At 40.2% G+C, this 27,285-nt stretch overlaps 2 protein-coding genes across 5 annotated transcripts in view; one reads left to right on the top strand and one right to left on the bottom strand.

Moving 5' to 3' along the window:
- The window catches only part of IntS6 (integrator complex subunit 6), a 43,183-nt gene extending 28,612 nt beyond the window's left edge, over positions 1-14,571 (top strand). For all 4 annotated transcript variants that reach the window (XM_076173619.1, XM_076173620.1, XM_076173621.1 and 1 more), the window contains exons 16-19: positions 7,424-7,663; positions 11,654-11,791; positions 12,572-12,763; positions 13,733-14,571. In XM_076173619.1, coding sequence (XP_076029734.1) covers positions 7,424-7,663; positions 11,654-11,791; positions 12,572-12,763; positions 13,733-13,941 — 779 coding nt within the window. In that variant the 3' untranslated portion in view covers positions 13,942-14,571. The remainder of the gene's footprint in view (positions 1-7,423; positions 7,664-11,653; positions 11,792-12,571; positions 12,764-13,732) is intronic.
- Positions 14,572-17,831: 3,260 nt separating this feature from the next.
- LOC143018290 (molecular chaperone MKKS-like) lies at positions 17,832-26,766 on the bottom strand. The gene is made up of 5 exons (XM_076173623.1): positions 26,599-26,766; positions 23,819-23,921; positions 19,220-20,366; positions 18,660-18,833; positions 17,832-18,540 (listed from the first exon to the last, which is right to left on the bottom strand). The coding sequence occupies exons 3-5, from the start codon at positions 20,363-20,365 to the stop codon at positions 17,929-17,931; spliced, it is 1,932 nt and encodes a 643-aa protein (XP_076029738.1). The 5' UTR covers position 20,366; positions 23,819-23,921; positions 26,599-26,766; the 3' UTR covers positions 17,832-17,928.
- Between the last annotated feature and the right edge of the window lie 519 nt (positions 26,767-27,285).

A 27,285-nucleotide genomic window follows, 5' to 3' on the forward strand; every position in this document is an offset into this window, starting at 1 on the left:
CAATCACTATGCAGTCACCCAAAAACCACTCCAAATTAACGGATTATTCACATCAACGGACACCATTACCCCCCCCCCTTTCAGTCCGTAAATGAGAGGTAGTACTGTACATAGGAAAAAATCAATGTATGTGGGATCCTGTCTCTCACGCTCCAATTTATCATCATCAATTGGAAGCTTAAGCCTCGGAATGTGTATGGAAGAAGTTAACCAGAGTGTATGTTGTTGTTATTACTAGGGGTGTGCCGATTAATCGGCATCAGCAAGAATTGGCACTTTTTTTGGTGAATCGGCATCGGCATTGGTGAGACTTGGCATCAGCATTGGCAAAATATTGCCAATGACTGCGGATTCTAAAAAAAAAGCCGATTCTCACTGATGCCAATTCTTGCCAATGCAGATTAATCGGCGTTGGCAAGAATTGGCATATTTTTGAGAATCAGTATCATCAGCAGCAAAATATTGCCGATGACAATGCAGATTCTAAAAAAAAATGTCAATTCTCACAGAGATTCACTAAAAAAGTGCTGATTCCGGCCAGTGCTGATTAATTGGCACACCCCTAGTCATTACTTACGTAGGAGAACTAAGACTCAAATCTTCAAGTCAGTTGAGCAGCCTTGCATTATGCATACATTGATTTTGATTGATTTTCCACTACCTTTTTCATACTTTCCCAATCTATACACTATATCTTCACTTATGTCCCCCTCATTACCCATTTTCTGTCTCTATACCTAGGGCCTCTTTCTCCTCGTAAAGGAGGTAGCTGGCCAAGGCAAGCACCCACTCCCTCACATTCCCCTCCTGTCCACCACCCATTGTTTCCTTCTCGTCTGAGCTCTTTGTGAATGAAGGGTCTTGTGTCCAATGCCCAGGTTAGAAGCAATGCAGGAAGGCGGTACATCTACAATAGGGCCTCTTCATGTAAATGACAACCCTCCCTCCTTATCTCTTCATTCAGAAAATAGAAGAAAAGATGGGGGAGAAATCCATTTGGGCTGCATCAAAAGACCCATTATAGCTTGTACCGTTTCTTTAGCTTTTAGTTGTTCTTTAGTTTCTTGTTCCTTCTTGGTAGATGCTATTTCTGCCACTGTACTGTAATAACACATTTTCTTTTGTTGACTGTTTTTTGATAGATTTGAATGAGTGTTTAAGAGTTTTTTGGAGGAATGTAAATGTAATGCTCTTGGAGGATCTCAATGCTAGAGCAGAGGATGAGTCAATAGATAGAGTAGTAGGGAAGTTTGGGATGACAGGTACAAATCATTGTGGAGAGATGATGTTGGAAATATTTTTAGGAAAGGAATTAATGATAGCAAACACAGTTTTGAAGAGATGAGCCAAGCTTAATTATACATCAAAAAGAGTTGTGGATGAAAGGATGGTTGACTGGGTATTAAGGATTAATGGCTTATGTAGTTGTATCAAGAGGCAGAATAGGAAGAGTTCTGGATGTTCATATTGTTAGGGAAGAGAGTGAAGAAGTGTCAATTCATTATTGGTAGAAAAAAAATTGAGTGGAGAAAAAGGGGTGGGAGGTACAGAGGTGATGAGAGTTAGTAGATTGAATAAGAATGAAAACCAAGAGGTATGGGAGGTATTGAGAGAGAGAGGGGAGATAGGAGTAGAAAGAGAATGGGAATGTTTTAAGGAGGAAGTGACAAAGTGTCCAGAGATGGTATGTGGGATGAGGAGGTTGGGAGGGAATAGAATGAAGGGTATTCATCCCTCAGAATCCTTTCTCCTCTGAAAGGACAGAGGTCACCTGGTTAGACTCCAATGCAGTCATCATCCAGCCCTTCTAAGCTACCAGAAAAGGGTGACTGTTTGTACAACACTGTAGAGGGCAGAGACCTGGAATTTACGGGATGCAGAAATAATAGATTAAATCTAAATGTTGTTTGAGAAGTATGGTTGGTGTTATGAGGATGGCTAGAGTGAGGAATGAGCAGGTGGAAAGAGAGTTGGCAGATAGGGCAGATGAAAGAATTCTGGAATAGTTTGGGTACATGGAATGACTGAATGAAGAAAGACAAGCAAAGATAGTGTGGAAAGCAGGTATGAACGGACTGAACCAAAGGAGTGGACCAACAACAACAAGAACGATGGATGGGGTGAAGGTGCTTTGTGTTTATCAGAAATGTATTTTGAGCAGGGAAAATAGAATGTAAAAGAACTTATGAATGGAGAATGGGTGTTGAAAAGAAAACAAATTGATGCAGCCCTAAGGGATTTCTTCTTCTTTGGTTTCATACAAGGGGACTCGGATGAAAGGCTACAAAGTAAATTATGTGGCTGGCCCTGGCTGTGGATGTGCTGTGTCTTGCTGCATTGCCTTTGTCCCAGGCTGTGGGCAGGAGACAATGAGGACCCTTTGCCCACAAGGATATAAGATAGAAGGGAAATGATTGATAGTTAGGGGTGAGTGCATGCCTTGGCTGGCTACCTGCATTATTATGGGAAGAAGCCTTTTGGTATGTAGATATATATATATATACCAAGAGCTTTTTCCCTCGTACCAGGGAGGTAGCCAAAGTCAAAAGGCATATACCCACCACCCATTCCACTCCCGTCCACCATCCCTCCCCTCCCTCTCATCTTGGGTCCTCAGTGTCAGAAGCAGTGGAGCAACATACAACACATCCATACATATACCAACATTCCCCCCCCCCCTTAAAAGGGAGGTAGCCAAAGTCAAAATGTATAATTCCACTCCAACCCATTTCATCCCCACTCACTCCGCTCCCATTCACCACTCCTCCCTCTTCTCTTGGCTCCTCCTGGATGACAGGTCATTCCTGCATCTCACCCACTGCCGTGGGTCAGAAGCAAATGCAGCAAGACACAGGATTCCCACAGCAAGGTCACTTCATTTAATCAGTGACTCCCTCTCTCCATTACCTCATGCAGAAAAAAAGAGACAAAATTTAGAAAATTACCGTTTCTAATGGTAATTTTCCAAATTTGTCATCCTGTAGTTCTCGGCCATCAACAACCATTTTGGACTGTTCAGCTGTCTTCATATAACAAGTTTCTCATCTTTTGTTATTTCTATATTATTTTCTCTGGTCTGCTGTATTATAACCTATTTCTGTATTATTGTATTTGCTCTGGTAGAATTTCCTCCAATTAGCACTTTCAACAATCACAACAGTGAATGTTTATTGCCGTTTTCGCTTCTAGCACTCGCTATACTGTTTGACAACCCGTGTTGCTCCTCTCCCCAAGCACTTTAGAGATGTATTAACTGTCCAACCACCAACACAGAACTGTATTTATGTATATTTATGCAAGGTGACCAATTAAGAAAATAAACAAACGGAGCAGAGCGCTTTCGTATATTACATCTTCACTATAATTTACACTGAAGATGTAATATACGAAAGTGCTCTGCTCCGTTTGTTTTTCTTAAGTGGTCACCTTGCATTTATAAAACACACGTTCCTAGTGTTTTTCTTGCATGTACATACATACATACATACATATACCAAGGCTTTTTCCCCCTTACAAGGGGGGTAGCCAAAAAGAAAAAGGCATAAAATCATTCCCACCCATTCCATCCCTGAATACACTCCACTCTCCCTCTTATCTTAGCACCTCCTGAATGACGGGTCATCCCTGCACCTTGTCCACTGCCCTGGGTCTTGCATGTATATCTATATATATGAGAGGGGTCTATAATGTCAGTGATGAGGTAGGAGTTATAGAGAAAAACATCAAAAACTGTAGCTTAATTGATCTCAAACATTTTGAGTACAGAAAGTCCTTCTTATACGGTAATTCTTTATCCGGTAAATTCACAGTTATGGTTTTTGGTTATTAATATCCTCGATTCTATTTACGGTAAGAAAAATTCACAGATACGGTATCCGTTTGTGTTTTGAAGAGGAAAGAGCAGGGAGAAGGTACAGCTATCATATCCTATTATTACATGTTATAATGGGTTCGGTATATGGTAATTTCAGTTTGCGGTAAGGTTTTCAGGAACGCATATGTACCGTATAATGAGGACTTACTGTATATGCACCCTTCTTCAGAGATAGTTCGAAAGAGTACATGGGCTTTTATACACGGATAAACCACATGAGACATAAAGCACTAGGTCTGCCAATACTGAAATATAGAAGAGAAAGAGGTGATTTGATTACAGCATTCAGGCTGCTAAAAGGGGTTGACTACACTGACATAGAATAGTTCATGACTAAGTATAGGAGGGTTTAAAGAGGTCATGCAAACAAATTGAGAAAGATATCTAAAGGATGTGAAGAGATACAGTTTTCCATGCAGACACATAATTTTTTGGAATAGTGTAGGTGATATAGTCCAAGTTGAAAGGACACACGAATTCAAATCTAAGTACGGTAATTGGTAAATAGGGACCGATAGCCATACACGATTTAGAAGCTAGGTATGATAAATTGGAAAGTAAGAAACAGAACCCCACAAGCATTGCTACATTCCTGTATACTAAAATTTAGCAAATCCAATTAGGTAAATACAGGTCATCTTGCTGGTCAGTTTAGTGGTTTTCCTTCTTCATCATTAACCCAACCTGTCCCTGTACCATACTGCCTCTGCCGTCACTATTCCCACCAAATGGTTTGCCCAGCAGATAAAACTTCCATTATTTATCATACTATTAGTGCATGTTTGTACTGCTTCCATGGTTCTTTGTATCCTTTTGCTTAGTCATTGATAGATTACTAACGTGCCCTCCCATCTGGGTAAATCTGAATATTAATCTACATGATTGGCCATAACATTTAATCAATAGTAATGCTTTATGTTTTCTAAATCAAGGACACACCCTGCCCATATACACCAATATATACTTTCTGGCAACCATACATACATATACCAATGGCTTCTCCCCCCCCTTACTAGGGAAGTAGCCAAAAACAAAGGCATAAAATCCAGTCCCACCCATTCCATCCCCACATAGTCCCATTCATCCACCTCCCTCCCTCTTATCTTAGCTCCTTTTGGATGACAAGTAATCCCTGCATCTCGCTCACTGCCCTGGGTCAAAAGCAATGCAGCAAGACATAGCACATCCACAGCAAGGCCTCTTCATTTAATCGGCGATTCCCCTTCTCCGTTCCCTTGTGCAGAAAAAGAGAAGACTGGGAGAAATCCCTTCAGGCTATATCAAAATATCATTCACACGTACTACCTCACCCCCCCCACCCACCCACACCTTTTCATGCATCACAGCATCATCCATATACATTCTCTACTCATCCCTGTCTTTTGTCTTCTCCCTTCCCTCAATGGACATCCCCCTCTTTCCCAATGCCCCTTTTATCCCATTTACCCATTTATCCATCTCATCCTTTGTTGCCCCCTCATGTTCAATCCTTCCACCTCTGCCCTCCACACCTCTTTTACTAATCTTTCTTCATTCATTCTTTCCATGTGTCCAAACCACCCCAATACTCTTTCATCAACCCTATCTCTCATCTCTCCACTCTGTTCTCCTCCTCACCTCCTCATTTCTCACTCTATCTAGCCTAGCAACCCCTGCTATACTTTTCAGGCATTTCATCTCAAACACATTTAAACTCTTCCTCTCTCATGTTCTTTGTTTCTGCCCCATTCAGTGCTGTTGGCAAAATCACTCCTTCATACAATCTCCTCTTAGAATCCATTCCCAAATTTCTTGTTATACTTTTTCATCCCCCAAGGCATGTGCCTGCTTCTCTCAATCTTTATTCTATTTCCACTTCCTCTTCTCCTTTTCCCGCCACATTTGCACCCAAGTATCTAAAGCTATCCACTTCCTCCAGTCTCTCTCCCTTAACACTCACTTTCAGTTTGCTGCCATATTCTTCCCTTGTACATCTCATCACCTTACTTTACCCACATTTATCTTCAACTTCCTTCTTTCACACACCTTCCCAAACTCTGTCACTTCCTTATCACTTCCCTGATCCTCCTACAAGCACAGTGTCATCAGCAAACGACTATTGGCTCATCTCCCATTTTTCTCCGTTTTTTTCAACCATCTCCAATCCGCTGCCCTTTACTCTTGTGTTTACCTCTTGCACCACCCCATCCATGTATAAATTGAAGTCAAGGCAACATAACACATCCTGACAAAGTCCCACCTTTACCTCAGACCACTCACTCTCTCCATTTCTAATTGTAACTCAGGGTCTGATACTCTTGTAAAAACTCTTGACTGCTCTTAACAGCTTTCCTCCTATCCTATATATCTGCAATACCTCCCACAGTGCCTACCTTGTCAAAAGCCTTTTTCAAATCCATAAAGGTCAAAAAAACATCCTTACCTTTTCTTTGAGCTTTTTCACATATCCATCTTACCACAAAAATCTGATCCACGCAACCCCTACCTGTCCTAAACCCACACTGTTCCTCACCAATTACTCCCTCTGTTCCCCTCCTAATCCTCTCAATCAAGACCCTCCCATAAGCCTTCCCAACTACACTCAACAAACTGATCCCTCTGAGACAACCACACTTGCACTTGTCCCCTTTTCCCTTGTAAAGTGGAACTATACAGGCACTCCTCCAGTTCTCTAGCACTCTACCCTCTTTTAGATAGACACTGCATTCTTCTGGCAATCGCTGCAAGGAACTGATATACTACATTATTTATTTTAATTTCCCTCTTGTGTCTCTCTTCATGATGCTGTGGGAATATTCAAACTTAACTTTCGAAAATACTGTGAGGGGAAAAATAATATTGGCACAATGTTTCTCATGCATGTTGTAAAAGGTGACAAATTGGGATGGAGTGAGGAATCCTTTGCCCTATATTTTCCTCCTACTAAAATCAAGGCATAAGAAAGTCTTGGAGGAGGACTGCAACAAGAATCTTAGTAATGAGGTGATTCAATTTATAGGGTTGTGGTACAAATGAGAGCAAGGAATACATAGGCAGTATGTGAGAAAGAAGATGGATGTGTTATCATTAAGTGAACCTAAAGTTGAAAAGTAGTGTTGAGTTTGACATTAGGAGGGTGTCAGGAATGATGAGTGAGTGAAGGATGGAAGTAGTGGATCAACTGGTAATAAAGTAGGAAAATATATATTAGAATGGAAAGGTTTTTGAAGATAGTGTGGGCAAAAGTGAAATTGGGAAGAGAGATTTGGGCTTTTGTGAGTGCATACAGTCCTTCTTGTGAGAAAAATGAGGAGGAAAGGAAGGCTTTTTGGATTAATTTAAATTCTTATATCAGTTGGGTGTAGGGTAGGCAGAGAGTGGATGCATGCCTTCCTGGCCACCTCCTCTACAAGGAGGTGAAAGGGAGTCTTTTGGTATATGTTATATATGTAAATTATTATCATTTATATTATTGTTATGATTAATTATTTTAAGAGAATTAGTTATCATTATTATTATTTTTCTTTTTTTCTTTTTTTTTTCTTCTTTCTTCTTCTTCTTTATCCCCAGCGGCCAGTGGCAGTACACCTCGAGCATCAGCTGCTGGAGATGAAGGTCGTGATACACCACGTCCTGATACACCAACAGTATTTTCCTCTCCAGGTTACTCATCTCCTCCATCCACTCTGAGTAGCCCCTATTCCCATCCCAGTTACCCATCCATGGTATCACCTTCATATTATGGAGGTCAGGATGATAAAGTTATGCCAGTTGGTGTCAATGCCAACTCCCATGGATTGGTCAATGGGGGTAAGGCCAAGGATAATTTAACTTGCACTCTACAGTTTGGTTCATTTAAGATTATTTTTGGTTGATGCCTAGCAATTTTATTCTCTGGTGAGGGAAATCTTTCGTATAGTCAGAATATTTCAGTTCCTTCAGTAATGTAGTGCTATACATGTTTATAGCAGACCTCAGTCTGAACTCAATCATGGAGACTGTATTTAAACTGGGGTCTTGTACCACACAGAACATCCATGAAAAAATATATACATACTCAGGTCACTAAACAAGCCCTACGTGACAGATCACCAAACTCAATAATTTTTGAACAGCCCTCAGACATAAGTACTACAGAAATAACTTGCATCATGTAAAAACCACAGTAGCATGATTGTGCTGAAGCCACCTTCCAGCAACAAAATACTAGGAGCATTCTACTAAACATATTTAACAATCTACCATCTATACCTCACAAAACATCCACACAAAAGCACATGCATGCTCAGATCACTAAAGAAGCCCTTCAAGATAGACCAACAGTGTCATTACCCCCAATAACAACCCCCAGACATTAGGCCTACAGAAAAAAAAAATTCTGACACACTTGATATGAACCACAATGACACATCTATGCTCAGGACACCATCCAGCATTTAATAGTACATAATAACATAATGATGGAGACTGCAAGGGACCATAAAGCCTACACTAGGCAGTTCCATGTATGTCCAATACCACCTATCATCCCCATCCATAAAGTTGTATAACCTTTTCTTAAAACAACTGATAGTTTCAGCGCTCACTACATGGTTACTAAGTCAATTCCATTTGTTGACCATCCTATTAGTAAGCTAGCTCTTGCCTATTTCCTTAAATCTAAGTTTGTTCAATTTAAATCCATTACTATGAACCCTGCCCTGTTGTCTTAATATGATGACCTTGTCTGCATCCCCCTTGTTAAAGCCCTAGATCCACTTGAACACCTCTATTAGATCACACAGTACAAAAGAGAGCCATAGATTCAAACTGCTCAAGATGCAATTACCACACAGATGAGACAGAGCACATCATACTACAGTGCCCCACACTAACAATCCCTAGCCAACAACACAGTATATCTTCCTTGATTGACTCTGGATTTGCTCAGAGGCTGTTCTTGAATACCTGGGGGTCATAAGTCTTTTGCAGGAAAGACTGCGGACATCAGATTGCTTGATTGATGAAACTGGGGTCTGCTATATTGAGGTGCCTAGAGTCAGAATGAATTAGCAAGTGCCATTCCTTTACAGAAGAGATTAAATGAAATAAGTTTAACCTTACACACACACACACATGCACGCACACACACACACACACACACACACACACACACACACACACACACACACACACAAAAACCACTTTTACTTAAGCTTCATAACTATCATAGAAATTTCACCGATTCAAAATCATTTCCCTCCACTCCATACATCTTCTGTCTTCCTTGCTATTTCTCTGTCCATTTTATCTTCCACCTTCCCCCATATCCACAAGAGCTCCATTGAGCTCAGTGGTGACACTCACTTTATACAAAAGTGACCTACAATCATATCCCTGGAGTGGACACAAAAATGATTGCTGATAACATGTGTACACCTTGTCAGGCTCATCTGATGTCTTACTTTGACAACATAAATAGCACATGTACATTCTACCACTTACACTAATTCTTCTGTGTCCAACCAGACATACCCTGACATGTGTGGGTGAAGGTAGGTAATGTCTTTGCATTAGAAGAAAATGCTTCCACAGCTCTAGAATATTTCTTAAGGTTTCCACTGATGATGACCGACAAAAGCAGTGATGCCAGTTCAACACACATTTCGCAATGTTGCCAATTCACACTACATTCACTCCATCAAAGTAAATGAATATAACAAAATTAAAAGAAATAATGACAGAATAAATGTCTCACTCAACGTAATCAGATTAATGTCCTGGAGGACATCTTGATCGTCGCAGGAACACAGGCAGGCGGCTCAGGCTCTGGGACAATTCAGGCATGGGGTCCTTCCTTGTTGCATCAGTCCCTCTGCAATCGGTGGGAACAGGAATATCCACCTTAAGTCCACCATCCACTTTTCAACTCTGGCTTGCCAAAGAGTGATTGTTGTGATGGACTTTTTTTGCTGTCTGGCTCCACCTCTTTATTGTCGCCATCACCTGAATTTCTCTTCTTGCTGAACAGTCAGACTGTCGGTGCCAGTCGACATACAGACAACATCAATTCCTTTCTGTCTTGATAAGCAATACAAGCTCATTGTGGGATGACATGTAGCAGATGAACCTCTGTTTCAAGGTCATATGTAGATTTCTGTAATGCTGGAAGTCGGAGAAGTGTGGGATTCAAAACCACAAATAAGTGTATGTAAGGCCATCACACTTACACCACCAGTACACTATACAGGTAAACGTCGACTTACGATGGCCGCGACTTACGATTGTTCGACTTTACGATGACGACGACGACGACGACGATATGATAATTTAACCCCTTCCATACGGTGCCGCACACGTAGGCGTCATGAGGAGCAAGTGGATTCGCGACGGTGCCATATCGGCGTCTTGATTATATTTATTGTAGTCGCCCCTGTGTTTTTACATTCTCTCAAATGTGCCCTAAATCCCATTCTCTGTGGTTTTCAAAATTCGCGGGTGAAAGAGAGAACGATCGATATAAGCGGTGACTATATTTTATGATGCGAGTATTATTACGTCACGTCGTACGGCTGGCATTGGCCGCTGCCCGCGAGATTTAAGTACCGTACTGAAAATACATATTATAGTGTTTGAATATGGTAAAAAGGATAAAAATAATTAAATAAACTACTGTACATGTTTAATAGGCTATATTCAGTATCTCTGGTGGTTAATATACAGGTAGGCTAGGTACAGTGACCACGGAACAGAGTGGGGATCGACTTACGATGAGATCGTCTTACGATGGCTCTATCGAAACCTAATGCCATCGTAAGTCGACGTTTACCTGTACTCCTGAAATCCCATTTCATATTCCTCCCATTGTAGTACTCCATGGATAAAGTTATCTCTGTCCTGTATCACACTACTGAGGACAAAGGTGATGTTGTGTCACATAGTGCTTCTACAAGAGGACCAAACAGTTGGTGCTGGTTTACCATTACCACCTAGTTTTATGGTGCCACCCCTCATCCCCATGGGCATGGAGTTCAAAATATTGTACAAAACAGATGAGAACCATTTGGGTTTACATCATTTGTTTACAATAATTTTCCAGTCACTGCTGTCTTTCACACTATTTCTTAACTGCTGCACATACATTCCTTGTTTATCGAATACACATATATACACACACACACTGTGAGATACAAAGATGGGACACCACAAGCATAGCTCCCCTCCCTGTAAGATACAACTAGGTAAATACACACACACACACACACACACTTTATTACATTCAAAGTCTTCAGATGAAGTCAAAAAGCCCATTCCAGATTTTTTTTTCTTTTTAATTTAATTTATTTATTTTTTAATTATTCATTTTTTCCCTCTATCATTCTTTCTATGTGCCCAAACTACCTCAGCAACAGTTCTTTTTCTATGCTTGTTCACTCCCTCACTTCCAATTTTCAATTAATTTTTGTAATATGTACCATGTTTCTCAAACACTTCATCTCCAACTGAGATACTTTCCACATTCTTTGGATTCCAAGTCTTTACTCTATATAATACTATGGGTAAAATCACACCCTCATAAACCTTGTCTTTGCATTCATCCCCAAATATTAATTTCTTGCATTTTTCATTCCATTCAGACAATAGTTGCATCCTCTCCTTTCACTGTCACATGCAACCCCAGATATGAAAAACTTCCTACTTTTGCCAGCCTCATCCTTTATGTTGAAATCCAACTTGCCATTTATGTGTTGATAAGAAAATATGTTTATACATGCCATTGCTTAACATTCTTGACATTATTTTTTATATTATTCTTATCAGATGTATTACCTTCACTTCCTCTCATGAGAGATGATGATTTGTCAAGTAATGGAGAAGACAGTGACTTGGATGTTGCTCTGCCACCCATATCCTACACACCAGAAATCAATGAAGATGAATCAGAGGAACGGTCACCAGGTAGGAATTAACTCCTTCGGTCCAGTGATGATCTAGGTTTTCTTTAGAGTGAATCTAGAGGAGTCAGCTCAGCAGAGGGGCAGTCCTAACATTGAAAAAGTACAGCCTATTTTGATTAATACTTTTAGCTTTGATATATACAGATTTTGATTTGGCTAATGGCACTTGGTTTTATTCAGTCAAGTATAGCTGATATAAAGAAGGGATTGTGTCAGATAGGTCAAAATAGACATACTTCAACCCAGGGAAGACTGAGAATGAGATAGATGATGTGAAGGAGGCTTGAGTATAAGAGAAATGCCTGTTGAGCAGGGTAGAGAGAAGGCAAAGGTGGGGTAATGCAAGTGGAGAATGGTTGTGAAAAGATGATAAATTGATATGACATAAAGGGATATCTCCCAGTGTTCTTTACATTTTGTGTGAGAGAATAAGGAGGGAGAGTTGCCATATAAATGATGTTGTGGAGCCCTGCTGTGGATGTGCTTTGTCTTGCTGCATTGCAGTGGATGGGAGACCAGGATGACCTTTCATCCATGAAAGAGGAACATGGTTGATGAATGAGAGTATGCGGGATGGGTGCATGCCTTGGCTGGTTACCTCCCATTATAAGGGGGAAGAAGCTTTTGTTATACACAAGAATAGAACTAATGATATTCTTAGTCTTCTGGATTCAAATTAATTTACAGATTAATCTTTTGGTCTCTCCCCCTCCCTCCTCTCGCCTTCATTCCTAGTTCCTTTCACATACCTGTTTGATCTTTTTTCTCTTTTTTGTAACAGGTCCACAAGATGACAATAGAAGTAATCTAAGTACAAACTCTGGTACCCCCTCCCCTCCTTCTTCACCTTTACCATCTGCACCTAGCAGCCCAGTTCCACCACCAGTCCCGCAGTCAGACACTCCAGCCACGAAATCCTACAACCGTCAACTCTTGGGTACTTGTTATAAGGAAGTTAAAAAACCAGGACGAGGTTAGTACCACGGTTATGAACAAATGCAGCATAAATGTTAATACAGTTCATCTCCATCACTATTAGCTATTTCCATAGAGCAGATTCCAATTGATTTCCATGCAGCAGCATGATTGTCACTGTACTCATGCTCTCAGCATGTTGCTTCATCTCCCAAGTAACAAGAATTATATTCTTCTGTAGCCCTTCTTTCATATTGATTTTAAGGTTTCTTCATCTTTCTCCTCACTGATGTTCACCTTCATCATCCTGCCTTCTCACTCCATGTCAGGTATTGGATGTATAAACTTCATGGAGTCGGTATCAGGGGAAAGTCAGTGACACCTTTGTAGACCAGTCATGGAGCATAGGGATGGAAAGGTAGTTGCAGTGGGTAGTGCTAGGAAAATGACTGATGAATGAGGAAAATGGAGGAGAAATAAGGAAAGATGAGGTGAAGGCAGTTAAGATGATGAGAGTAGGTAAGGCACCTGGGTCAGATGGGTGTCATTCAGAATGTCAGAGGTACAGTGATGGTGGACTGCCTGGTGAGGTTATTTAATGTTTGTTAAAGAAAGGGCAGAGTGCCAGAGGACTGGAGGAGTGATTGTATAGTTCCACTTCACAAGGAAAAGGGGACAAGTGTGAATGTAGTAGTTTCAGAGGGATCAGTTTGTTAACTGTAGTTGGGAAGGTCGTAAACCAGCTCAATTTGTCAGACCCTGCTGTGGTGGCATTGTTTTACATTACTGTCCATGACCTGATTGTTGTGGTGGGAGACAGGGATGAAACTTTATCCATGAAGTGCAACGATGGGTGGATGGGTGATCAATGGGTTTTGGACGTGTGAAGTGTTGGTTTATTCTTTGGTTTTGCTATTCCTCTTATAAGGGGAAAAGGCCTTTTGTCATGTATGTACGTACATAATAATATGATGTCTCATGTTAATCACCTATGATGTTTGTACTTAGTTATTTTTATGTTTTACAGATTTTGGCCGGCTGTTTGAAAAGCTCAACACAGTTCAAGGATCCTATGATTCCAAGTTGAGATTAATTAAAGATGTAACCTTTGAAGCCTCAAGATTTAAACGTCATTATTTAGTGAAGCTCTTAACTAGATTTTTGGACTCGATGATTGCTTCAGAAAACCTCAACCAAGTGCCCCAAAGTATACGAGTGAATGGACACAGTAAATAGTTGTCAGGCTTTTGTAAAAAATAAAGTTAAATGAAATAAAAATTTAAAAAAATAAATAAAAAACAGAGGCTAGGATGGAACATTTGATTGATGATGGATCTCTGGAAAAGAAACAAAGATATTGTCACTGCTGGTGGGAAAGGGAAGCTGGGATTACGCATATTGATTTATTTTAGTGTCTTTACAATTTAATGTATTCTTTTTTCATTGTCTATGCTGGCTTCCATCTTAAAAGCTCATAAGGGACTGTTCAGTTCCCAAGCTTTATGGATCATAAGTAGAGAGATATCCCAGCAGTCTACAAGGAAATGATGTACAAGTGGACAAGTCTTAATTTTGAAGGAGTAGCATTTGTGAATGTAGACATAACCCTCTGGTCTCAAAGGTCATCTGAAATTATTTTTTGAAAGTCAGGTCATAAGAAAAATGTTGAACTTACCTTTTGTATCAAAGCTGCAGAGTTCATTTGCATTGTTCCCAAAACTTAATAGGATTGTTTTGTAGATATTCTGTATATTTCTATTTTATATATGCAAATACACGAAACTATGACCCAGACTTGTATGTGGACCTTTCCATTTGATGAGAATGTTGACTAAAGTACAAAATAATAAACCTTTTACAAGTTAATATGTAGTTTCCTATATAGTCTATAGTCACCCAGATAGTCTGTAGTGTGTAACACACGTGTTCGTGGTGACACCATGGCAGGCAATGTATCAGTGTTCTAAGTCTGGGTTTTTAGATTGCATGAGGTTTCCCCAATATAGGATTTTTCACATCCCGAGCATGGAATCTGTGCCAATATGTTTAGAAGCAGGACCTTTGGCTGACATAGTTCTCAAGGATGTGACCTGGCTGTGCTATCTGGACGATATCCCTTACTCATCACACCAAGGCGATTCAACCTTCATCACTTCCAAATTGCATTGAACAAGGTAAAGCCCACCATTTGGTTTTCCCTAAAAGAAATTAACAATTCCCTTTCTTTCTTAGACACACACATCTCAAAACAGGGTAACCAGCTGAAATTTAAATATACGATAAACCCACTAACAAAAACAATTTAATTCATTTCAACTTCAAAGATGACATCAGGGTCAAGAAAGGAGTAGTGATAGGCTTCTTCCTTTGGGCACTCGGAATATGCAGTGAAGAATGGAGTGCTTGTATATCAGGGAGACTTTTTTTTCTCAGATTTCCTTTTAGATAAATGCAGGAAACAGGCCATTAAGATTCTGGAAGGTCATAGGCAACAGGGTGGGACAGCCAAATGTCATGTTACTAACAACCGATGGCGCCACCAACCTAACTCGTATTTTAAAAACCACCGATGATAGAGTGAGAAATGAGGAGGTGATGAGGAGAACAGGGGTGGAAAGGGAGTTGGGAGATAGGGTTGATGAAAGAGTATTAGGATGGTTTGGACACATGGAAAGAATGAGTGAAGAAAGACTAGTAAAAGAGGTGTGGAGGGAGTGAACATGAGGGGACATCCTAGGATGAGATGTATGGATGGGGTGAAGGGGGCTTTGGGGAAGAGGGGAATGTCTGTTGAGGAAAGACGGGAGAGGACAGAAGACGGGTGAATGGAGAATGGTTGTATATGGAAGATGTTGTAATGCATGAGGTGGAATGGATGGGGGGTGAGGTAGTGTGTGTGAGCAAAATTTTGACACAGCCCGAAGGGATTTCTCCCCGTCTTCTCCTTTATTTGGGGGACGGAGAGGGGGGGTCGCCGATTTAATGAAACGGCCTTGCTGTGGATGTGCTGTGTTTTGCAACACTGCCTCTGACCCAGGGCAGTGGACAAGGTGCAGGGATGACCCGTCATCTAGGAGGTGCTAAGATGGGAAGGAGGGTGGAGGGGTGTGGAGTGTTTTCGGGGATGGAATGGGTGGGAATTATTTTATAACTTTTCCTTATTGGCTACCTCCCTGGTAAGGGGGAAAAAGCCTTGGTATATGTATGTATGTAATTTAGAAGTAGTGTGCCAGACCAGTAGGACAAAGACATCATGAGGACAAGAAAAAAACATTAACAAAACACCAGACAATAAAGCCGGTGTTAATTGGATTCCATGCTCGGAATGTGAAAAATCCTACATTGGGGAAACATCACACAACCGGGATCCAAGAACACAGATATAATTTCTGCCATGATGTCACCACCAATGCATGTGTTGCACACACAATCAGTAGCAACAACTGGGAGAATGCAGAACTTCTGATACGTGAACCCATCAAGATCCGTAGAAAATGTTTGGAAGCAGCCATCATGCAAGGAACCAGCACAATTGAACAAAATAGGGTATATTCACTACATCACCCAACCTAATTCCTTAATACCCATTGCCAATTTTTTTTTTAAAGCTATCCCTAGTTGATCTCCAAAATCCCACTTTTTCCTCTCAAGGTCATTGTCAACCCTCGGTAGACAGTTGCCCACCCTTCTTATTTTGTTCCTCGGTTGTGAGCTAATGTCCTTCACCCAGCCAATTGTACCATCTTATCCTTAACCTTTCCTGTTCCCAGACATTTGGTCAACCTTCTTAACCTTTCCTAGTATTCAGTGACCCCCCACCCCCCCAATACCTTCTCCCTTCTTCCTGTTCCTCGTATTTACTCTGTCATGTGGATTATGACAATGTACTTGAAAAAGCTAACAAGCGAAACGTCATACAAATACAATAAAGGCTCCGTCCTTACATTGTGTTTATTTCGATAGTATTGATCTAATATATAGGAAATGGAATGGGTGGAAGTGGTTTCTATGCCTTTTTCTTTTTAGCTACCCCCTGTGTAGGGGAAAAAAGCTTTTGGTATATGTATGTATTGATTTTTGCACCAATTATGGTTTTCTGTACTCTACACTCATTACTTTTGATAATTTCACTATTCTATCCATATTTTTCTTCTCTGCGGTGCCATATGGGCTAGTCCAACACTGGTGTTAAAGTTGTACTTGGTGTTGAGTTCAGGTATCTGCCAGGGTTGTTTGGGCTTTTGTCTTTGTCATTGGGTTTCTAGTTTTATTGTTAGGATGTCTCCTTGGTCCCCATATCACAGGGAATTCTGCATTGGTCTTTGTGGGACACTTCTTTCTCTCTGAGTCTTTGCCAGTAGATTTGAGGACCAAGAATCATGGGTAGTCCAAGTTATCCACTTCATCTTGGTAGGGGTCAAGTTGTTCATCAGAGCTGTGTAGGCTTGGGAATGAAGTATCTCTTTGTGATACTGGGGTTGGAGTTATTGTGATAATTGAGTTTCTTAGGAGCTTTATAAAAGTAATGGGGGTATATCGAGAAGAAACGTTATACTTGAGGTTAGCAGTACATACCATTTATAATCCTTAGGTTTTGGAAACTATATCCTCTGTGGAGAGGGTGAATAGTTCCTTATGGCATTATGTTGTCAATTGTTTTTGAGTTTGGGGGTGGGGTTGTTTACTTTGTTCATTGGAAGGTGTGGGGGAGGGCAGGAGTACAACAGAGGGACTTTGGTTTTGGGAGGGCTGTTGCTTCCTCTTTGTTGTTCTCTTATTACACCTCGTTCTTTTAATCCAACACTTGCCAACCCATCATCCACGAGGTGCCAAGATAAGAGGGAGGGGAGTGGAGTGTGATAGGGATGGAATGAGTGAGAGTGGTTTTTATGCCTTTGTTTTTTTGGCTACCTCGCTTATAAGGGGAAAAAAAGCCTTTGGTATAAGTATGTACATTTGTTAAACTATCAAATAATCAACCAGACTACCGCAGGATGAAAGATTTCCGTTATAAGGGATCTACTCCATGGCTGTTAAACTTTCAAATTAAGGGGTAATTTACGAAAATTCTGTTTAAAACTGGACTGGAGGGGGGTGAAGAGGATTACCTAAATAAATACTACAAGTTTAATCAGAGTATTTAATATATAAACAAATATTGCAAGTTACATGTGATATCTACAACAAAGCACGTGCAAAACTTGCAAATCCATTGTATATGTATCACTTGTCAAAGACACACACTCCTACTTGGAAGAGCTGCATGAAGCCTTCAAATGCTAGTCTGTACGCATTTACTTTTGCACTGTAACAATCTAGAATAAAAGTTTTACAAAACCCAAGAGAAACACAAGACTGGTCTTCATGGTCACAATATCTACCAGTTCTTGAACACTTTTCAAAACGAGTGACATCTCCAATAGTTTGACAAAGTATACTAGAGCTCTCACACTCAGCTGATCTGTATGAAACATTCTCTCCTTTCCAGCCTTTATCAATTTGAAAATCAATATCTTTCCAGTCAGATAATTCTAACAACTCGATTCTCATACTCTTAGCACATTTCCACTGTGCTCCATCCTTTGTCAATTCCTTTCTGGACAGCATTCCACAGGCACAGCGATCATCTGCATCAATATTGTCTTCACCACTTGTTATTTTATATCTATCAGGATCTGAACCACTAGCGTTACTTTGTTTAAATTCTGTTACAATGGGAACTTGCCACAGATGATGTCTTCGAGAATCGACTTGCCAATCCAGAGGCAAAGCTGATTGGCCACCAGCAAGCAAAACAGCTGTCTGCATCAGTGTCTTAATATGAAGATTGACAACCTGTAATTCAACCAAGATGAGTGACACGTAAATGAGGGTATTCTATGTCAAACCACTTCCAAATGAATAATAGTTATGCAGAACAAATATTTTCAGGGACAAAAATCAACATTTCTTACCTCTGTTACATGGACTGTGGAAGTATCAAATTGTTTTGCCAGCTTTCTTATATTCAGCTGTGCCAAAGCTAATAGTTTATGTGCAGTCCATGATTCTAGGCAACCACTACCAGGAACTAACTTACCATCCATGACTGCACACTGCATAGCTTTTCTACTTGTTTCTACAAGTTCCTGTAAGAAAGCAAAGTTTTTGTAGGGAACATATACTTTTACAATATTCAAATACACTACATACTAATTCAGGCTGAAATAATAAAAAAATTCCAATTTATTTTCACCAATTGAAGAGGTGGACATTGTCAGGGAAGTAGTCAAGGCATTTCTTGCGGTACACCTCAGCAGAGGTAATGGATACTCACTGAGGTTGGGGAAAGAATACTGGAAAGGTTTGGGCATTTGAAAAGAACGAGTGAAGATAGACCAGCAAAAAGTGTAGAAGGCAAAGAAGGTTTATGACAGAGTAGACAAGAAGGCACTGTGGGAGGTATTGTTGATATATGGGGATGAACAGGAAGATAAAGTATTGACCTTGGAAAAGAAATAACATAAAATCTTACCTTGAATAATGAAGCCAGGCTTGGCATAATTCCAGGAAGTAACAATGTTGCATATTTATCTCCTGAATTACATAGATGAATATAACTCTTGCCTGATCGCACAACATGATTTACTTGTGTTACATGTCCTATGTATGGAGAATGGTCATCTATTTCAATCAAAGCAAGGCTGCTTAATGGAACACAGTGGCAGAGTTGTGTAAGGGTTTTGCTCTGTAACGTTCCCAGTCGGTCAATCACGATGATTTGGTCTTGTTCCAGGTGATATCTGATAATTGGATGAATGACTTTCTGACTTGCAAGTATATCAATACCGTGTCTTTTGATGATGACTCTTAGTTTTTGAAGAAGAAAATATTCGAATTTTGTTTTCTCCAACCTAATGATGTCAGACTTGGGCACTTCAGAGGTTAAAGATACAGTGAACATTAAAATTCTTAAATTCTTAAGTTCTGGGTTTAAAATCTTTATCTCATCAATTGGTAATTCTGGTGCTCGATATAAAATGCCCTCAAAGATCTCAGTGTCCATTAAGGTGCCTCCTTCCACCTCTGTAACAAAAATTTCACCAAAACCATTTGAAGATACAGTCATCAAGAAAGCCTGCAGTACCTTCATACAAAGATGAACCAATTCTTCTTCCGTAAACTTGAAAGTGCTCTTGGAGGTGAGACACGTCTTAACAACACTGAACATACAATTTAAGTCCTTTAAATCCAGCGAGATGCCCCATTCGCTTTCACGTAGGATGTCTAGAACATTCTCTACCACCCAACTGCTTACTTGTGCACACACTCTATGACTAGTAAAATCTGATAAGGCTTCAGCTTCAAACAACATGGATGAGCACAGAACACCTACAAAGAGCCCATAATTATTCCAAGTGTTATTTTGAGCTTCGATCAATGCATTAATGAACTTGACTGTTGGATGTTTAAATGGAAGTTGAGAATTTAGGTGTGAAGAAGAGGCAGAATAAAAGCTTTTTCCTCCACTATTTATGATGATTTTTGCTGATCCTCTTGGCCCATAACATGTCTTGAGCAGCTGGTGGTATTCCTTAAGCATGGTTGCATATGATTCTTCATTACAACCATGGTACCACAACCTTTTCATGCCATCACAGTCCTCAGGTATGCTAGACATCCTGAAAATGAAGAATATATAAACATTATATATCTATAAACACAAATACATACATAGATTAGGCCATATGCAAACTGAGCTTTTATCCAGAAGGGTAACAGCTGTCGATCACACATCCAGTAAATGATACATGACCACTGGCTGTGTTATGTCCTCCCACTAATAAAACACAATCTTAATTGAAGGAGCAATAATCAAGATTGTGTTTCATTTGTGGGAGGATGTAACAGCTGCAAACTTGAGGCAGATACTATTTTGTCTATGTCAGAGAAAATTTCTACTCCAAAAGAAATTATGCTATATTATTGTACTGCAACTCTTATACTGTCCCCTCTTCAAACTAACTTGTACCACTCTTTTGAGTATATATTTCCATTTTTCACCTCTGTCCCCTGTGGTAAGCGAATGAGAGTTCTGCCACTGTTATCCCAGTGGGTCATAAAAAAGCAGTTAAAGAGGGATAGAGTGATGGGACTAAGTACCCTGCTCTCTGTAACCCTATCCTATGAGAAGTCAAGGTATAAGAGAGTCCGAGAGATTTCCAACAAGAACCCTAAGATTTGTGTCTTAATGTGTGTGGATGTGGTACAGGTGTTTGTGAGAAAGAATTTGGATGTGTTACCATTAAATTAAACCAAGTTCAAAATGAGTTGTGATTTTGAGTTTGGGAGAGTAGTGCGGAGGGTGTCAGGAGTGAGGAGAGGATGAGGGAGGGAAGGTGTGGCTTAGTAAGTGATGAATCAGGAAAGCATGTGGAGTGGAAAAAAGTATCTTTAAGGTTAATGTGGATGAAGGTGAAAATGGGAAGAGAGATGTGGGTCTTTGTAAGTCCATACGGGTCTGGTAGTGAGAAGAGTCTTGTCTTGCAGTTTTGGTGTTAACACTATGCCCTGTCTGGGGACAAGCCACCTTATACAGGGTGCGGCAGGTATTTGAGAACGCATCTTCTATGTGGTCTAGTAGTTTAGACACCATAGCTAACCATTCCTTTTCTTTTCCAGATGAAAATGTCACAATCAAATATTACCCAAGAAATGAAAAGGCATGCAGTTATTGTCTCTATAGCAGCTGGGCATACTAATTCTGAAATTGCTGCCTTCCTTAATGTTGCCCGGTCCTTCGTTTATAAGGTCAGAAGGGAACTTGTGGATGCCAGAGGCAATGTGGCAAGTACATCGCAACGTAAACAACATTCCCGACGATCGGACAGCATCAGAACATCAGAATTCATAAATGCTATTCAATCGGCGATTGATGAAAGCCCTGGGAAGTCCATGAGGGCACTGGCCAAGGATTTTCAAGTTGATGAGGCCACCATTCGACGTGTTGTTCACGAAGATCTCCGGTATAAGTCGTATGTGATCCGAAGAGGACAGTTCATGTCACAGAAGACACGTGAGAACCGAGTCATTAGGGCCAGACGTCTTTTGAACAAGTTAAAACATCCTGAAGAACCAGGAATCCTTTGGTTCTTCTCTGATGAGAAGAACTTTGTTCAGGACCAGAAGGTGAATAGGAGGAACGATCGTTGGTTGTGTCAAACTGCAGGTGAAGTTCCAACGGTTATGCATACTAAATTTCCAGCATCAGTGATGGTTCTGGGTGTCGTGAGCAGTGAAGGCGATGTGATGCCTCCCTTTTTTTTCCGCCAAGGACTTCGTGTCAATGCAGCTTCTTACACTGAAGTGTTGGAGACTGTTGTAAAGCCTTGGATGGATGGTGTAGCACGTGGCAGGCCGTACGTCTTCCAGCAAGACTCTGCTCCATCCCATACAGCTCACACAACCCAAGAATGGATGGCCACCAATTTTCATGACCACGTAACCCCCAACATGTGGCCCCCTAGCTCCCCTGATGTCAATCCTTTGGATTATTATGTTTGGGGCGTAGTTGAGAGGGAGTCTAATCGTAAACCTCACAACACTATAGCATCTCTCCAAGAAGCCATTGTCGCTGCAATGGCTAACATCCCCAAGAGTCAACTCATTGCTGCTTGCCAACGATTTAGACGTCGCTTGGAAGATATCATTGACAAGGATGGAGGTTTCATTGAGTGAAACAGTGCATTTGCTTTGTGTTAATGTATAGAATACAATAAATGCTAATTTAGATATATACTAAAACGTTAATAACCCTTATTACAAACAATCTCCTTTGTTCTCAAATACCTGCCGCACCCTGTATATGGTTAGAGGTGCATGCGAAGTTTCTTTGTTATGTTGGAATCACTGTGGTTGTGAATGAAGTCTGAAATCGTTGTATTCAGTTCGACCATACTGATTAGGTGCTAGAATGTATTTATATGTGACACTGGGCTACTGCACCTCTGATGTCTGCCATTGTGGAGAGGGATTGGAAAGTTATGAAAGTATTCAGGGGATGACCAAGAATAAGATGGACGGATATGGTGACAGGGGCACTGAGCAAGAGGGAAATGTCTGTTGAGCAAGGAAGGGAGAAGGTAGGAGATAGGCGTGAGTAAGGAGTGGTCGTGTGAGGATGATATTTTGATGCAGCCCGAAAGGTTTTCTCCCTGTCCTCTCTTTTTCTGCAAGAGGGTATGGACAGGGGGTCGCCGATTAAGTAAAGCAGCATTACTGTGGATGTACTGTGTCTTGTTGTGCATTGCTTCTGACCCAGGGATAACCCATTATCCATGAGGAGCAAAGAGCAGGGGAGGAAAGAGTGAAACAGTTGGGAGTGAAATAGATGGGAGTGGGTCTGTGCCTTTTGACTAGGCTACCCCCTTTATAAGGGGGAAAAAAGTCCTTGGTGTATAGATAGCCAATTTTTTCTTCCACACGAGTTATTTACTTGCATTAAATTTTGTGAGTGATTTCCTCTCCCTTAACATGAAAACCCTATGTAAGAGGGGAATATTTTACTGCAGTACAAATACTAATCTGTGTCTTGCGACACTGCTTCTGACCCAGGGCGGTGGGCGGGGTGCAGGGATGACCCGTCATCCAGGAGGTGCTCAGATGAGAGGAAGGGTGGGAGGGGTGTGGAGTGTATTTGGGGATGAAGTGGGTGGGAGTGTTTTTGTGCCTTTCCCTTTTTGGCTACCTCCCTTGGAAGGGGGAAAAAGCCTTGGTATATGTATGTATGTACAAATACTAATTGGATTGAGTATGAACAAAATGTCAGAAAAATGCCTAACATACACACTGACAAGTATCCTGTTTAAGATCTAGTTATTTTCGACAGGCAAAGCAAATTTTGGATAATCCACATATTCAAGTACAAATACTAAGGTGACGTGTTTGATATGTTTAAATGCAAATTACACTTGTTGATGTACGTAAGACAGAATGAGTGGAAGGAAGGTGAGGTAAATACCAAAGACCATTGGAGTTGTAATACTCAAGTCCTTCTAGGACAAAACGTCGGTATAAAACTCAAACAGTTTTTGGCGTTTACCTCACCACCCTTCCATTCACAAATTACACTTACCTGATTTGAAAACTATACAAACTATCCACTCTTCTCACTTGGGCTCATCTCTCTTGTTCATTCCCATCCTATTTTGCATTTCTGCCTCCATGTACCTAACTCCCTACAAAGAGAAAAATTATATCAAATTTGACCAATTATACACTGGTAAGAGCCCATAAATTCTGGGCTTTATTTCTAATACTCAAACAACCTTCATCCCACACATCAAAAACCTGTGAAAATTGACAATAAAATATAATATATGAAGATCAATAGAAAGCATGGGGCTTGGTCAGCAAAAAGAATATTTAATCAAAATCTTCACACAATTCTTGATAACCACATTTGACTATACATCCACAGCATGGTTCCCATCAATCAAGATAGGTCTGTGGGAGGTTACGAGACCTATTGCCAGCCACAGTGGGAATGCATGTTTTCCACTTCAGGATACACAAGGTATCGATTGATTGAGTGGGAATCATACTGTGGAAGCATAGTTGAGTGTGGTTCTTAAGATCCGTTTCCAGACTGATTAGTTTCCTCCTGACCAAAGCCCATGCTTGCTACTGATCTTAAGTGTGTTTATTTCATTGTTAATTTCACCGTCAGATCTTTAATGTTTATTAGTAGCAGTTAGTAACCAATTTTCATATCTGAGGCTCAGTTGCTCTAACTTATTTCTACAATGCATTTAAATTCAGTAAAATTATTACACATAAGTTGACCCTATATGTTTTGTCTACCTATCCACAAATTTATACTGTAATATCTAATTACTGTACAATGCTTTAGGACTAATGCATTTTTATTACATCAGCACAATTAACCTCTTCAACAAGAGTAAAATTCTAGCATGCTTCATCGGATACCTCACACTAATTCCGTTATAAAATATAAAGTCACTACTGTATTACTTGCTCTCTTTGACTCCGAGTAATAATAAACACAGAAAATGTGACCAAATTAATTCGCAGAATTCGGGGGTCATTTAGCTAAAACTACAAAATAAGTATAATCAAGACACCAATCCTGGTACTCTTGTATACCCACTCAGGCATCATTGTATCAAAGAGGTTTACAATGTATCAAGAATAATAATACAGGGTCTAACAGATAAATCCGTACAAACTTTGAAGAGGTTTTAAGCACTTAAAAAGTAACATATGGCAATTCTGATTGTTTCCAGATACTTCCATTTGTCTAATAATTTAGCCAGTTGTATACTAGCACCGGTGCAATAAACATTAAGCAATGGAACAAGCCAAACGTTCAGCCATATGCGAACTTCGTCGCACGGGTCACACTCCTAGCGCCATAATAAGGATGCTAAAATACTCCAGACAAACTGTTTACAATGTTTGTAAACGTTTTGATGAGACCGGCGAAGACCAACGAGCTGCTCACAAGCCCAGAAGGGGCAGAATTCTAACACCTCACTTTTTAGCTGGTCTCAAGAGAAGTGTCAATGCAAATCCAGCCTTACCATTATCGACATTGGCAAAGAAGAGAGGTGTCAGCACAATGACAATTCAAAGAGCATTAAAGAAATTGGGATTAACCTCTTTCTCACAAGAAAAAAGACATCTTTTGACACGAAAAATGAAAGAAATCCACTTGACCAGGTGCCAAAAGCTGTTGAACTGGATGAAGTCGAATGGCTCAGTCATCAAATTTTTTTCCGACGAGAAGATTTTCACGGTTGATGCGACTTTCAATAAGCGGAATGATCGCTGGATAGCCTCCTCATCCTCAGAGGTTCAACACAAGACAACGACTAAGAAACCAGCAAGTGTCATGGTGCTCTGTGTGGTGTCAACTGAGGGGGACGTCTTCACTCACTTCTTCAACAACAAGGAGAAAGTCAATGCCGTTGTCTATTGCAAAGTTCTAGAAGAGAAAATAATACCCTGGATGAAAGATAAGGCTAGTGGCAACCAGTTTGTCTTCCAACAAGACTCGGCTCCAGCCCACACAGCGAAGAGGACCACCAACCTTCTCGAAGGGTCAAATGTGCAGTTCTGGAACAAAGAGTTGTGGCCCTCAAATTCGCCAGACCTAAACCCTTTAGATTATTATTTTTGGGCGCGAATTGAGGCCAAGGCATGTGACAAGCCACACAGAAGTATAACAACCCTGAAGACAGACATCAAGAAGGCTGTGGGTTCATTATCAAAGTCTGAGATCATCAACGCTGTATCCAAGTTTCGTAAACGCGTTGAAAGCGTCATAACAGCTGAAGGTGGTTACATTGAATGAAATCATTGTTCTTATTGCCTTTTCTAAATATACTGAAAATTTCATAACTGTTTATCATAACCCGAGATATTAATCTTAAAACATGTGATAGGAAGTTGTACGGATTTATCTGTTAGACCCTGTACACATTTCCCCATTTCAATCAGTTCAACTGAGGATTCACATAAATCAGTATCTTCCATTCCAGGTAATACTCAGTATGGAAGGGAGCAGACCTATCTTGAATAATTTCTCTCATACTGAACAGTAATTGTCCTGTTCTTCTGGCTGCTGTGCTGTTGATAAGGAAGGGGCTAATATATGAAGGTACTATTGTGTATAAGCATGGATATCAACACAAATTATACTTACCTCAAAGACAGGAAGATCCATCTTTCATTGTTTTGGAACAAAAGCTTAACTATCTTGTATTTTTTGCCATCCAAAGAGCACTCCAATGATAACTGGTACCATCACTAATAGTACTATGTTACAATTCACAAACTCTCAAAAACAACCCACTATGTACAAGCATGGATACCAATACAAATTATTCTTACCTCAATGACAGGAAGGTCCCGCTTTTGGTGTTTTGGAACAAAAACTTCATTTTCTTGTATTTTTTGCCATCCATAGTGCACTCCAATGAGAACAGGTACCATCACAATTAGAACTATGTTGCGGTTCACAAACTCTCGAACACGACCCCACTGGAATGCCATTCTTTTCTGCAGAGTAATAGGGTATCCACTATATGATAAATTGCAACTATTATGTACATTTGTCCAATACAAAATAAAATAAATATTTTTGGTCTTTTCATAATATCTAAGGATCAAAGATTTATATAACAAGAAATACTGGACATTTAAATTCTCCTTTACAGCCATCCACTGGTTCCTTTCAAATACATCTAGTCATCTAATAAAGTTCTTTTTTTATATATAAAAGTGAAAATGTATACATGCATATTAAGAGCTGTGGGTTTTCTGCAAGACACTTGGGATAATGTATTGAACGATATGTATACTAGAAGCTCCCATTAAACCTTTTGATTTATGGGAAACCAATTATATGACCTGGAAAACTCACGGATTATTCTCAATATGATGCACAATCTCAAAATTCCAATGATATCTATTCACTCTGGGACGAGTACAATTACAAAGTTCAAAATGTGTGCTACATCACAAATATATCAGGGATGTATGATGATGTGTAATAATTCAGATATCCAGAGACAAGTT

This window comes from Oratosquilla oratoria, chromosome 34 (assembly GCF_046742065.1).
Source record: "Oratosquilla oratoria isolate Oo_2021 chromosome 34, ASM4674206v1, whole genome shotgun sequence".
NCBI classification, from domain to species: Eukaryota; Metazoa; Arthropoda; class Malacostraca; order Stomatopoda; family Squillidae; genus Oratosquilla; species Oratosquilla oratoria.

What these genes read in the sequence shown, in the direction of transcription:
- LOC143018290 (XM_076173623.1), bottom strand. Translation starts at nt 20,365, where the DNA reads ATGTCTAGCATACCTGAGGACTGTGATGGCATGAAAAGGTTGTGGTAC. An exon ending in GCCTGGCTTCATTATTCAAG is followed by an intron (nt 18,834 to 19,219) that starts GTAAGATTTTAT and finishes GCTTTCTTACAG; the next exon opens with GAACTTGTAGAAACAAGTAG. An exon ending in CCACAGTCCATGTAACAGAG is followed by an intron (nt 18,541 to 18,659) that starts GTAAGAAATGTT and finishes GTTGAATTACAG; the next exon opens with GTTGTCAATCTTCATATTAA.